This window comes from Sus scrofa, chromosome 7, assembly GCF_054392235.1.
Source record: "Sus scrofa isolate SSC_HxYL_T2T_F1_AM1 chromosome 7, Sscrofa_HxYL_maternal_Yorkshire_Landrace_v2.0, whole genome shotgun sequence".
NCBI lineage: Eukaryota > Metazoa > Chordata > Mammalia > Artiodactyla > Suidae > Sus > Sus scrofa.
Genome location: NC_139389.1, coordinates 49,982,480 through 49,995,305, shown reverse-complemented (window position 1 = coordinate 49,995,305; position 12,826 = coordinate 49,982,480). Strand labels below are relative to the sequence as shown.

At 41.3% G+C, this 12,826-nt stretch overlaps 1 protein-coding gene across 4 annotated transcripts in view; it reads left to right on the top strand.

Annotated features, from left to right (window-relative positions):
- CYP39A1 (cytochrome P450 family 39 subfamily A member 1) overlaps window positions 1-12,826 on the top strand; it is an 81,692-nt gene that overhangs the window by 9,410 nt on the left and 59,456 nt on the right. For 3 of the 4 annotated variants that reach the window (NM_001101027.2, XM_084965796.1, NM_001315744.2), the window contains 3 exon segments: window positions 2,103-2,277; window positions 5,127-5,276; window positions 6,503-6,596. In NM_001101027.2, the coding sequence (NP_001094497.2) occupies window positions 2,103-2,277; window positions 5,127-5,276; window positions 6,503-6,596 (419 nt within the window). 4 annotated transcript variants of the gene reach the window in all.

Here is a 12,826-nt window from a genome sequence, read left to right as displayed (position 1 = left end):
TTGGGTTGTATAAGTTGCTTATATATTCTAGAGATTAAGCCCTTGTCCGTTGCATCGTTTGAAACTATTTTCTCCCATTCTGTAAGTTGTCTTTTTGTTTTCTTTTTGGTTTCCTTTGCTGTGCAAAAGCTTTTCAGTTTGATGAGGTCCCATGGGTTTATTTTTGCTCTAATTTATATTGCTTTGGGAGACTGACCTGAGAAAATATTCATAATGTTGATGTCAGAGAGTGTTTTGCCTATGTTTTCTTCTAGGATTTTGATGGTGTCCTGTCTTATATTTAAGTCTTTCAGCCATTTTGAGTTTATTTTTGTGCATGGTATGAGGGTGTGTTCTAATTTCATTGCTTTGCATGCAGCTGTCCAGGTTTCCCAGTGCTTCTTGATATTTAGACTATGGAATTCCAGATCAAAGAAATATAAACATTTTGAAGGCTCTTGATCTGTAAATTAACATCTTCCTTCAGAAAAATATACCAATTTATTCACCGATCAGAAGTATATGGATGCAGTTCCTGCTGTGGCACAGTGGGTTAAGAATCCAACTGCAGCGGTTGCTACAGAGGCACGGGTTCGAACCCCGGCCCTGCACAGTGGGTTAAAGGCTCCATTGTTGCCACAGCTGTGGTGTAGTTCAGCAGCTGTGGCTCGGATGCCATCCCTGGTCCAGGAACTTCCATGTACCATGGGTGTGGCCATGAAAAAAAGAGAGAGAGAGAAGTCTATGAAAATGATCAATTTTTTCACTTCTGCCTCCCCCGGGGGCTCTCATGTTTAAATATTTCTATTTAACAGATAAAATATGTTATGTTAATATTTCTGCTTGAACCAGCTTCCATTCCTCCTATCACAGAGATGATGTATGCTTAGGAAATTTAAAATTATTTTTCATTGAGTTGTGTAAAATGTAACCTACACATAATAAGATGATGAAATGCAAAATTATACGATTTATTTTTTGAAAAACTTACTTTGAAGACACTAAAAGGGGCTTAAAGAAAAAATGGAAAGGAATAATGAGTTGAAACACTCTTCCTGCTCATGAAGGGAGCATAAACCCTAACCCTAAGGGAAAGGAAACACTGGGGCCAAGGCTATGCATGAGGTTAGAAAAGGCCTGCTGGAGGAAGTGGTGTTTAGGAAGACACTTGAAGGAGGAAAGGAATTAACAGGAGAAATGTATAGCTTGTAGCTGGTGTCGGGGGGTTGGGGTGAAGGTGGTCAAGTAGAGAACATTCTGAGCAGATAGACCCACTCATGAAAATGCTGAGATGTGTAGAAGAGTGTCCATTTTCAATATACCTGGAGTATATATTTGGAGGGAGAAGGGGCTGGAAATACAATTGGAGAGCTAGAAAGATGGTAGAAGCCCTTGTAAACCTTTTTAAGGATAGGAGGTCAATGAAAAGTTTTAAACATGAAAGAAAATCCCTAGATTTGTGTTTCCCAAAGGCTGGCTGGCTGGCTGGCTGGCTGGCTGGCTGGCTTTCTTTCTTTCTTCCTTCCTTTCTTTTCCTTCCTTCCTTCCTTCCTTCCTTCCTTCCTTCCTTTCTTCCTTCCTTTCTTCCTTTCTTCCTTCCTTTCTTCCTTTCTTTCTTTCTTTCTTTCTTTCTTTCTTTCTTTCTTTCTTTCTTTCTTTCTTTCTTTCTTTCTTCCTTTCTTTCTTTCTTTTCTGGCTACACCTGCAGCATATGGAAGTTCCCAGGCCAGGGATTGAATCCAAGCTGCAGCAGCGACCTATACCATAGCTGCAGTGCCACATCCTTTTAACCCGCTGTGCTGGGCTGGGGATCAAACCCATGCCTCTGCAGCCACCCAAGCCACAGTCAGATTCTTCAACCCACTGCGCCACAGAGGGAACTCCCCAAAGGCTTTCTCAATCAGCCACATACGGACCATCCCTTAAAATGAATTACCATACAGACTTACACTGTCTCACAGTCTGTGTTGAATCGTCATTCACTTTTATTTGCAGGAGGTGATTTTATGTACTAGACAAACTTTGGCTCTAATCCCTGCTGATCAAATAATATATTGCCGTATATTGACTGTTTGCTTCAAGGAGTGGTTGTTTCTTTTGAAAATAGTTTTCTCTGTTTATAGCATCAATTCCAAAGAACATCTTTTTAAAACTGCATGAGAAACTTTATGTCATGATGAAAGGGAAAATGGGGACTTTCAACGTGTATCAATTCACTGGACAACTGACTGAAGAACTGCACAAACAGCTGGAGAATTTAGGCACTCATGGAACCATGGACCTGAATAACCTAGTAAGGTAAATCCATGCCTTATTGTTTAATGTTGTGGGGGGGGGGTTGGAATAAAAAAAAGTGAAGGCTCTACATTGGATTTCAAAAAATTATCTGGTGGTCGCAAACTGTTATATTAAGAATGAGTAGACAGTGAGGTCCTGCTGTACAGCACAGAGAACTATGTCCAACCACTTGTGATAGAACATGATGAGAGACAATATGAGAAAGAGTATATAGATGTGTGACTGGGTTACTTTGCTGTACAGCAGGAATTGACAGAACAATGTAAATCAACTATAGAAAAAACATTTTTTTTTTCTTTTCTCTTTTGTCTTCTGTTGTTGTTGTTGTTGTTGCTATTTCTTGGGCCGCTCCCGTGGCATATGGAGGTTCCCAGGCTAGGGGTCTAATCGGAGCTGTAGCCACCGGCCTACGCCAGAGCCACAGCAACTCGGGATCTGAGCCGCGTCTGCAACCTACACCACAGCTCACGGCAATGCCAGATCGTTAACCCACTGAGCAAGGGCAGGGACCGAACCCGCAACCTCATGGTTCCTAGTCGGAGTCGTTAACCACTGCGCCACGACGGGAACTCCAGAAAAAACATTTTTAAGTTAAAAAATTATCTGGTGAATTAATAAAGTCTACCTAACCAGGCAATTAAAAGATTATATTAATATTTTAGATTCTAATTAGTGGGTAATTTTCAGTTAGCTCTCAATTTTAAGGCAAGCAAATAAGCCAGGATAATCATTTTAACACATTTACAATAATTTCTCCCTCGTCATTCCCTTTGGTACTCTCTCTTTATTTATTTATTTTTTTTTCGGTCTTTTTGTCCTTTTAGGGCCACACCCGCGGTGTATGGAGGTTCCCAGGCTAGGAGTCTAATTGGAGCTGTAGCCACCAGCCTATGCCACAGCCGTAGCAATTCTGGATTCAAGCTGCGTCTGCGACCTACACCACAGCTCACAGCAATACCAGATCCTTAACCCACTGAGCAAGGCCAGGGATCGAACCTGCAACCTCATGGTTTTTAGTTGGATTCATTAACCACTGAGCCACAATGGGAACTGCCCCTTGGGTACTCTCTTCATGGATTTACCTCTTATAATTGTCATGCATCCATCAGAATTTTGATAAAACATTTCGTGCAGTTTGTAATTATGAGAACAAGAGGACATCAAGGGGACAGGGAAGAAGATAGAATCAGAAAGTAGATGAAAAGGGTCCAGGAGATTTGGGGGAGACCTGACAAGGTGTTTGAGGCAGTCATCCTGTACCTCAGGATAGCCCAGGGCCCTCTGAGTGGGGAGGTACTGAGAGGCAAGTGAGGCAGGAAAGGACAGTTAGGGGAGCCCGGGAGCACTCAGCCCTGTTCTGGAACCTTCTGGCAGATGTAAGGACTGGGCACAGGAGCGGTGAGCAAAATTCCCTACAGGCATAGAGGGATTTGGTAAATTGAAGTTACCAGTGAGGCACTTTTCCATTTCAGTAGGATACTGAGTTGCGGGAGTCAGGACTCACCTGATTCGTAAACAGAACACTTAATATTTTGTTCGACGTCCAGAAAGAGAGAGAGAGGAAATAAAAATAAGAACAAAAACAAGCAGCCAAGCAGACTTTTAGCATGCCCAAGATCAACAAGAAAACAAAGTAAATCCTTGAATAACTTTGAAACTCTGGGGAAAGGAGATCCTGAGACATTTCGGTGAGGAAGAGAAGGTAAATAAAAATGGAATAAGCTGTTCTTGGTGTTACTAATCTGGGACATAGTAACGATCTCTGCTATTTTACTTAAATATCTCCAGTGATCATTTTATTTTATTTTATTTTTGTTTTTTTTGCCATTTCTTGGGCCACTCCCACGGCATATGGAGGTTCCCAGGCTAGGGGTCTAATCGGAGCTATAGCTGCCAGCCTACGCCAGAGCCACAGCAACTCGGGATCCGAGCCGCGTCTGCAACCTACACCACAGCTCACGGCAATGCCAGATCGTTAACCCACTGAGCAAGGGCAGGGACCGAACCCGCAACCTCATGGTTCCTAGTCGGATTCGTTAACCACTGCGCCACGACGGGAGCTCCCCCAGTGATCATTTTATTCCCTTGAGGGAAAACTTACTGATGACAGATACTGTATTTCAATATGTTATAATTCAGATTTGTAGGATCCTGGGAGATATTTGAAATTGGGTGGCTGATATCGCCCTTGATTCTTTGGTGATTTTTGGCCGCTGTCCAAAGGTACGGACAGAATCTCAGTTATTGTCATTGTTGGCTAAATAAATGCTTGTTGAAATTGTCTTGAATCTGTTTCTGTGTATCATCTCACATCGGTCAAGATCTGATAATATTTACTTTGAAAGTGTTTGAAAATCTTCAGATAAGTAAGACCACAATTTCAGTTACCCTTCAGTTAACTTGACTGCGGGGAACAAATATTAAAACCTCTTAAGAGTGGCTTTTTCAGAGTTTCCCTCGCGGCTCAGTGGTTAATGAATCCGACTAGGAACCCTGAGGTTGCGGGTTCGATCCCTGGCCTCGCTCAGTGGGTTAAGGATCTGGTGTTGCCATGAGCTGTGGTGTAGGTCACAGATGTGGCTCAGATCCTGCGTTGCTGTGGCTGTGGTGTAGATCGGCGGCTACAGCTCCAATTCGACCCCTAGCCTGGGAACCTCCATATGCTGCTGATGCGGCCCTAGAAAAGGCAAAAAGAAAAAAAAAAAAAAAGAGTGACTTTTTCTCCAAAGAATCTGTCACGTATTATTCCCTACCCCTAGTAGATGGCTCTTCAGTACCGCCTCCCTTTGTATCCTGTGCGTCTCTTCTTTGATCATTGGCTCTTACGTGTTTTGTGTGTTTCTTTGTAGGCATCTCCTTTACCCGGTCACAGTGAACGTGCTCTTTAAAAAAGGTTTGTTTCCCACAAACGAGAGGAAAATCCGGGAGTTCCATCAGCATTTTCAAGCTTATGATGAAGGTTTTGAGTATGGGTCCCAGCTGCCAGAATGTCTCCTAAGGTAAAAAGTTGCATCTTGTGTGAATGTCCTGACCACGCTCCTTTCGGCTGTTCAGACAATTCTCTCATTTCTTTGTGCTAAGCAGATATGACAGCAGTCTAAGTGGAAGAGACAGAAGCTTATTTGTTGTGACCAGTTAGGGATGTGAGTGTGTGTGTGTGTGTGTGTGTGTGTGTGTGTGTGTGTGTGTGTGAATTGAGGGAGGAACGGGAGAAGAGAGGTGCATCATTTCCTTTTTTTTCTTATTTTGAGGAACAAAAACAAGACGGGGGGGGGGGAGATGATGAGAATGACCTGACGAACCTCTTTTGAAGAGCTTTTGATGCCATTTACAGCTTATTATTATCACGGTCATTGCTCCTGCAAAGAGCTAGGCTGCATCATCAAGTGTGACCCATGTCAGGATTGGACTTGGGGTCCTTATTCTCTCTGAGGCAGAAGTGGGCGTGGTCAAAAGCGTTGCTCAGAGATGACAGATGAAAGTTCACAAAGTCATTGGATTGCAGTGTAACACATTTATGTTTTAGTTTCTTGGCAGCTGGTCTACAATGACTAGTCAAAAAAAGGCAAAAAAACTCTTAGCCAGTTTGCTTTACCTCACTTAAGCCAGCAACCGGGCCCTCCTGCGCCTGACCACAGCCAGAGCAAAAACGTAGACCAAGCATGTCATGAGCCCTGTTTTCTTTCTTTCTTTTTTTTCTTTTTTTTTTTTTTTTTGTCTTTTTATAGCCGCACCTGTGGCATATGGAAGTTCCTAGGCTAGGGGTTGAATTGGAGCTACAGCTGCTGGCCACAGCCATAGCCACCGCAACGTGGGATCCAAGCCATATCTGCAACATACACCACAAGTCGCAGTAATGCCAGATCCTTAACCTACTGAGCAAGGCCAGGAATCGAACATGCATTCTCACGGACCCTAGTTGTGTTTGTTACTGCTGAGCCATGATGGGAACTCCTGAGCCCTGTTTTCTTATTCAATGCCAATCCTTTAGGAATGTAAACATTTATTTGCAAAAGATACTAAAATGTTGATGCCTTGTCCCTCAATTTTCCTTGTGGACTAATTAAGTCTGAAGGTAGATTTCTCATGATGTTCCAGCTGAAAATGAAGAAGATATTTAGAGAAATCATTCACATTCTGTCAACATTGCCCCCTTTCTGCTATGTCCCATGACTTCCAAAGTGCTTTCAAATTCATTTCTAAAATTTTTTTTTTCCTCACCTAGAAACTGGTCAAAATCCAAAAACTGGCTTCTAGCGCTTTTTGAGAAAAACATTCCAGATATAAAAACATACAAATCTGCAAAAGATCATTCCCAGGTAAATATTTCTTAGTTGTTTTGCTAAATACATGAGATGAAAACTGTCATAAACTATAATGGTTAAAAAATAGTTGTGCTAAAAATCATGATATGAGAGAGATCCCACTTTGGTGCTAAGGACTGTGTTGGAGATTTATAGACATTGTTTTGTTATTACATCCTTACCACAGTGAGGTAGGTATTAATCCTATGCTACATGAGAAAAAACTGAGGTGACAGACAACAAAATTAAACTGAAGTCTGAGATTTTATTGAGTTGTATATTTTACATTGGTTGTGTTAATGGTGATGGGTGGGAGTTATTGAAAATTGGACAAAGTCACTTTGTTCTTTTAAGAAAAAATTTTTATTATAGTTGATGTACAATGTTTTGTCAATTTCTGCTGTACAGCAAAGTGACCCAGTACACACACACACACACACACATATATGCCTTCTTTTTCTCACATTATCCTCCATCATATCCCTTAACAAGTGATTAGATAGAGTTCCCAGTGCTTTACAGCAGGATCTCATTGCTCATCCACTCCAAATGCTGTAGTTTGCATCTATTAACCCCAAACTCCCAGCCCATCCCACTCCCTCCCCCAACCCGCTGGCAGCCACAAGTCTGTTCTCCAAGTCCATGAGTCTGTTTCTATTCTGTGGAAAGGTTCATTTGTGTCATGTATTAGATTCCAAATATAAGTGATACAATATGGAATGTGTCTTTCTCTTTCTGACTTGCTTCACTTAGTATGAGAGTCTCTGGTTCTATCCATGTTGCTGCTGATGGCATTATTTTGTTCTTCTTTATGACTGAGTAGTTTGAGGCCACCCCTGCTAATTATATCTTTCTTCAAATGCAAGGAGGTAGTGTGGTATAATTTAAAAAACAGGGCACCGAGAGTCGGTGTCCCAAGTATCCTGGATCTGTGGTTCCCCACTTGTGGTCCCTAGACCAATGGGACCACCATTGCCTAGGGATCAGTCAGTCAGAAACCCTGGGAACCTAGCCATCTGTGGTTCAATACACCTTCCAGGTAGTTCTGATGCTTGCTGAAGACTGGCTCTTGGCCCTGACCACTCATTCAAATCTCTGAAAGCTTTTAAAAACTACCTGATTCTCTAGACTCACCCTCAAAGACTGGGCTTCCTTTGGCCTGGACTGCCTGGGCTCAAGTCCAATTACCACTGCATGACCTTGGGCCTGGTACTGAACCTCTTGGCCTCACTTTCATCACCTACCTCATAGAGTTTGAAACTCAGTGAACCAATATGTATAAAGCACTTAGAACATGGTAAGGACTATCCAACAGTTTATCACTGTTATTATCATTGAACATAATCACTTCATATGTGTTAGTATTTAAGGATGATAGCAAGCATTTTTGTTGGCTTGTAGTTATGACAGTAAGTGTTATCACAAACAACTCTGCTTAACACTGGAGAGGAAGGTGACTTCAGAAAAAAAAAAAAAAGGAGTGTATGAATGTTTTGGGATCTCCCTCCTGAAAAAAAGGAATAGTGAGCCCTCCTAGAATGAATGCCCTTTGCTGACAAACTATGTTTCAGCTAAGGATTCTGTGTTACAAAGATATCCAGACAAACACACATTTTGTTTGCTTTATTTTTCAGGAGTTAGAGGTAAAGGCATGTGTGTATAGAAGTTGCACTCAAATAGATTTGTCATCTATGAGCCTAGAAAACAGGGTTCTTAATGCCTGGGTTAAAACTCTCCACTGACAGTACTTCTCGATAGCATTTCTTCTTCTTACTCTGAAGAAATGAGGCCCTTTATAGGTATCCTGACTCCCTATTTGAGTAAAGACAAATTTTGAACTTTGCTGGAGCTAAACCAGTGTTTTTGATGGGGACAGAATTCAGTTTGCACACTCCTGAGCACTATTTTTTTAAACTTTAAACTTTATTTTTTTTTAATTTTTAAAATTTTTTTGCTATTTCTTGGGCCGCTCCCGTGGCACATGGAGGTTCCCAGGCTAGGGGTCCAATCGGAGCTATAGCCACCGGCCTACGCCAGAGCCACAGCAACGCGGGATCCGAGCCGCATCTACAACCTACACCACAGCTCATGGCAACGCCGGATCGTTAACCCACTGAGCAAGGGCAGGGACCGAACCCGCAACCTCATGGTTCCTAGTCGGATTCGTTAACCACTGCGCCATGACGGGGACTTCTAAACTTTATTTAAAAAAAAAAAAGTTTTGTTTCTGTTTTTCTCCAGCACAGTTCACATAGAGTGTATGTTTTTCTACCCACAGTTTTCTTTTTAAATGTGCACTGAAACAAATGAAAGATTCTCTTGTCTTTTAGTGCCTAAATAGATTTTAACGGCCTAGTTAAGCAAAAGACTGGCAGAAATTTTTCAAAAATATTATATACACACTTTTATCATGTCACAATTTTATCACATTTTAACATGAGTGATTTCTCCCATGTTATTCTAGCTATATGCTAAACTAGTATTTTCATTTAAAATTAAGACTGTGCCACAGACTAACCTATCAAAAGAATAAAATACATCTATAGGATTTTTCATGAGCTATAGATCTTATACCATAACAACTTACATTGTAAGTTTGACAGAAACCAGTAATACATGAAATTTATGCTTAAATTATTTTCACATTTGCTAATCCATTATTACAAAAGCAGGAACAATAAGACATCACTGACATTTATGATGTGCTTACTCTGTGACAGGCATGATGTTACCCATTTCACCAAGTCATTGCTCATTTATTTTTCACAACAACTTTAATATCCAGAATAACTGGGGGTTAGTAAAACCAGAAAGCTGAGGATCAGAGTGGTTAATCACTTTAGAAACATCACACGCCTTTGTAAGTAGCAGCAACAGTCTCTCATCATGTATTTTCTTTGATAGTGATGTACTAGCTATTTTCCATGTTGTAGGATCTGAAGGAAACCCACTGCATTCAGGTGCATTCAGTTCTGTAAATCTCTGCTCTATGAGAGTTAAGGACTGTGTGTCTAAGGGGCAATGTAGCCTAGTAGCTAGGAATGTGGCACTGGGACTGGGGCCGGATTTACAGGAAATCCCAGCTCAGCCACCCACAAGCTATATGTCCCTGGCAGAGTTCCCTGACTTAATCGTGCTTCCATTTCCCCACACGTGAAATGGTGACAATAAGAGATCTACTCCTTGGAGTTGTGGTGAGGAGCCAATGCTTAAATCCTTGTGAAGCTCTTAAAACAGTACTTGGCATTGCAGCACTATTCACGATAGCCAAGACATGGAAACAACCCGATTGTCCATCGTCAGATGGATGGATTAAGAAGATGTGGTATATATACAATAGAATATTACTCAGTCATTAAAAAAGACACACTAATGCCATTTGCAGCAACGGGGGTGGAACTAGAGACTCTCATACTAAGTGAAGTGAGCCAGAAAGAAAAAGACAAATACCATGTGATAACACTTACTTGTGGAATCTAAAATATGGAACAGATGATCCTATCTAAAAAGAACAAACAAACAAACAAAAGAAACAGATCATGGCCAAGAAGAGCAGACTCGGGGTTCCCAAGTCGGGGAAAGGGGGGGGGAGTGGGATGGATGGGCATTTGGGGGTTTTTTTAGATGCAAACTCTTATATTTGAAATGGATGGGCAATGGGATCCTTCTGTACAGCACAAGGAAATGAGTGTGATTGGGTCACTTTGTTGTACAAAGAACTTGATGAAATGTTATAGATAAACTATACTTTAATAATAATAACAAAAAACAGTACTTGGCTTAGAAAGCAGAGACTAGGCATTAGCTACCATTATCTCTGTTGCTTGAGTTATGTAAGATTCAAACTGCACAGGTAACTTCACAAAAATGTTGTAGTGTCTGAATTTCTTCCTCATGATGAAGGCAAATCTGGGAAACCTTCCAATGAAGCAAATGCTTTCATGGAATTTGTGTAATAACTTGAGAACAGCCATAGTCGGTAGCCTTGGATGGTGCCCTGATCTGACCTGGCACCGTCCACGTCAAATGTCAGTTCTCTGCATGGTTTTAGAGTATTGCAGTATTTATAATTTACTGGTCTGGCGACTCCCTTACCTGTGATGTGTAGGCTAAGAATTTGCATGGCAGGTAGGGGTAGGGTTTTCTTTCAAACATGTTTCTGTGTTGCTTACATTTTCCCAAGAGCAGAGATTTACTTTAGAAAATTAAACATAACATTTGTCAAAATGGTAATATGTAGTAGGTTTTGTTTTATGCACTTTATAGGCAGTAACTCATTTGATTCTCACAACAGTCCTGAGAGGTAGGTATACATCATGACCACTTCATAGATGAGGAAATTGAGACACAGCCGAAAGTAACTTGCTGAAAGTAACTTGCCCAAAGTTACCCAGCCATTTAATAACTAAGCCAGGCTCCAATTCTGCATGTAAAGATCTTAGGAGTGGCCATTTCATCCTCCCACCTAGTAAAACATGAACAGACCAAAAAATCAACAACTCCTCCTGGATTTATAGAGAGAGAGGACCCAGGGCAACCTGCTACCCCCAACACTGGAGAGACCAGCAGGCAGATGCAGGGAGTTGACCCTTCCCAGAGCAGATCCGTGAGCTTGGAGACTGCTTGGGAGCCTGTGCCAGGGTGGGAACACCTGGCTGTAGTGAACAGACTTCTGGAGGCTCCATGCAGACAATTCTCAGTGTTAAAAACTCCGTGAGACTCAGTCATGGGGAGGAGCCTCCACAGTTCTGTGATAATTACCCCCAAAAGCCAAACCAGAGAAAAATCCCCCCCGGGCTTCTGATAGTGAGGAGGGGAAAAGGAGCAAGTTTGAAATGCACCAGAGCACCCCATTCTCCTTAACCAGGCCTGCCTTCAGGGGAAACTAATTAAACAGAACTTAACCTGCTGGGAGATTATCAGAGCCTAACTGACCTGGATAAGAGGAGTGTCCAACTGCAGCCATCTCTCAACATTCTCTCCCACCTAAGTGGAGAGAAAAAAACTGAGAAACACTTGTGAAGTTCACAGTCCAGAGGCACAGGTTTATGAAAAGACAGACCTAAGCATAGGACTGTTAAATGCTTCCCCTCTGCTCACATCTCATCACCCTGTTACTAAGACCTATTTATGGCCATTCTTTTTACCAGGCACAGCATGTCTAGCTATCAGGAAAAATTACAAGGCATACTATAAGGCAAAACCCCCAAAACTTGAAAAGAGAAAGCAAGCATCAGAATCATATGTGACAGGGTTGTGAGAATTAGCAGACTGGGACTTTAATACAATTATGACTAATATGCTAATGACGCTAATGGATGAAGTAGACAGCATGCGAGAACAGATGGACAGTGTAAACAGGGAGATGGAAATCCTAGGAAAGAACCCAAATGAAATGCTAGATAGAGATTAAAAAGACACGTGACAAAAATGAAGAATGCCTTTCATGGGCTTATTAAGAGTGGACACAGCTAAGGAAAGAATCTCTGAGCTAGAGGATCTGTCAATTCGATCTTGGAAACCCAAAAAGCAAAGAGAACAAAGACTGATTAAAAAATAGAACAGAATGTTCAAAGGACTGTGGGGAAACTACAAAAGGTGTAACATTCATGAGTTGGGGACACCAGAAGGAGAAGTAAGAGAGATGAGAGCAGAACATAACACAAGAATGACAGAATTTCTCCCAAATTATTGTCAGACAGACACCAAACCACAGATCCAGGAAGCTCAGAGAACCCAATCAAGTAAACACCAAAAAACTACATCTTAGCATATCATTTTTAAAATTACAGAAAAGCGAAGATTGAAAAAATCCTGAAAGAAGCCAAAAGGAATAATAATTAAAAAAAAAAACTGCCATACTGATAGAAGAACAAAAATAAGAATTTCATCTGATTTCTCCTTAGAAACCATGCAAGTGAGAAGAGTGGAGTGAAATATTTAGTGCTGAGGGGGAAAAAAAAACATCAACCTAGGACAGTATACCCTGTGAGATTATTCTTCAAAAGTGAAGGAGAAATAGTCTTACTCAGGCAAAAAAAAATTGAGGGAAATTTGTTGCCAGCAGACCTGACTTGCAAGAAGTGTTAAAAGAAATTCTGCAGCAAGAAAGAAAATAATATAGGTCAGAAACTCGGATCTACATAAAGGAAGAGCATCAAAGAAAGAATAAGTAAAGGTGAAATAGAAAGTTATTTTTTGTCAGAGTTCCCTCTGCGGTGCTGACTGCAGCAGCTCAGGTTACT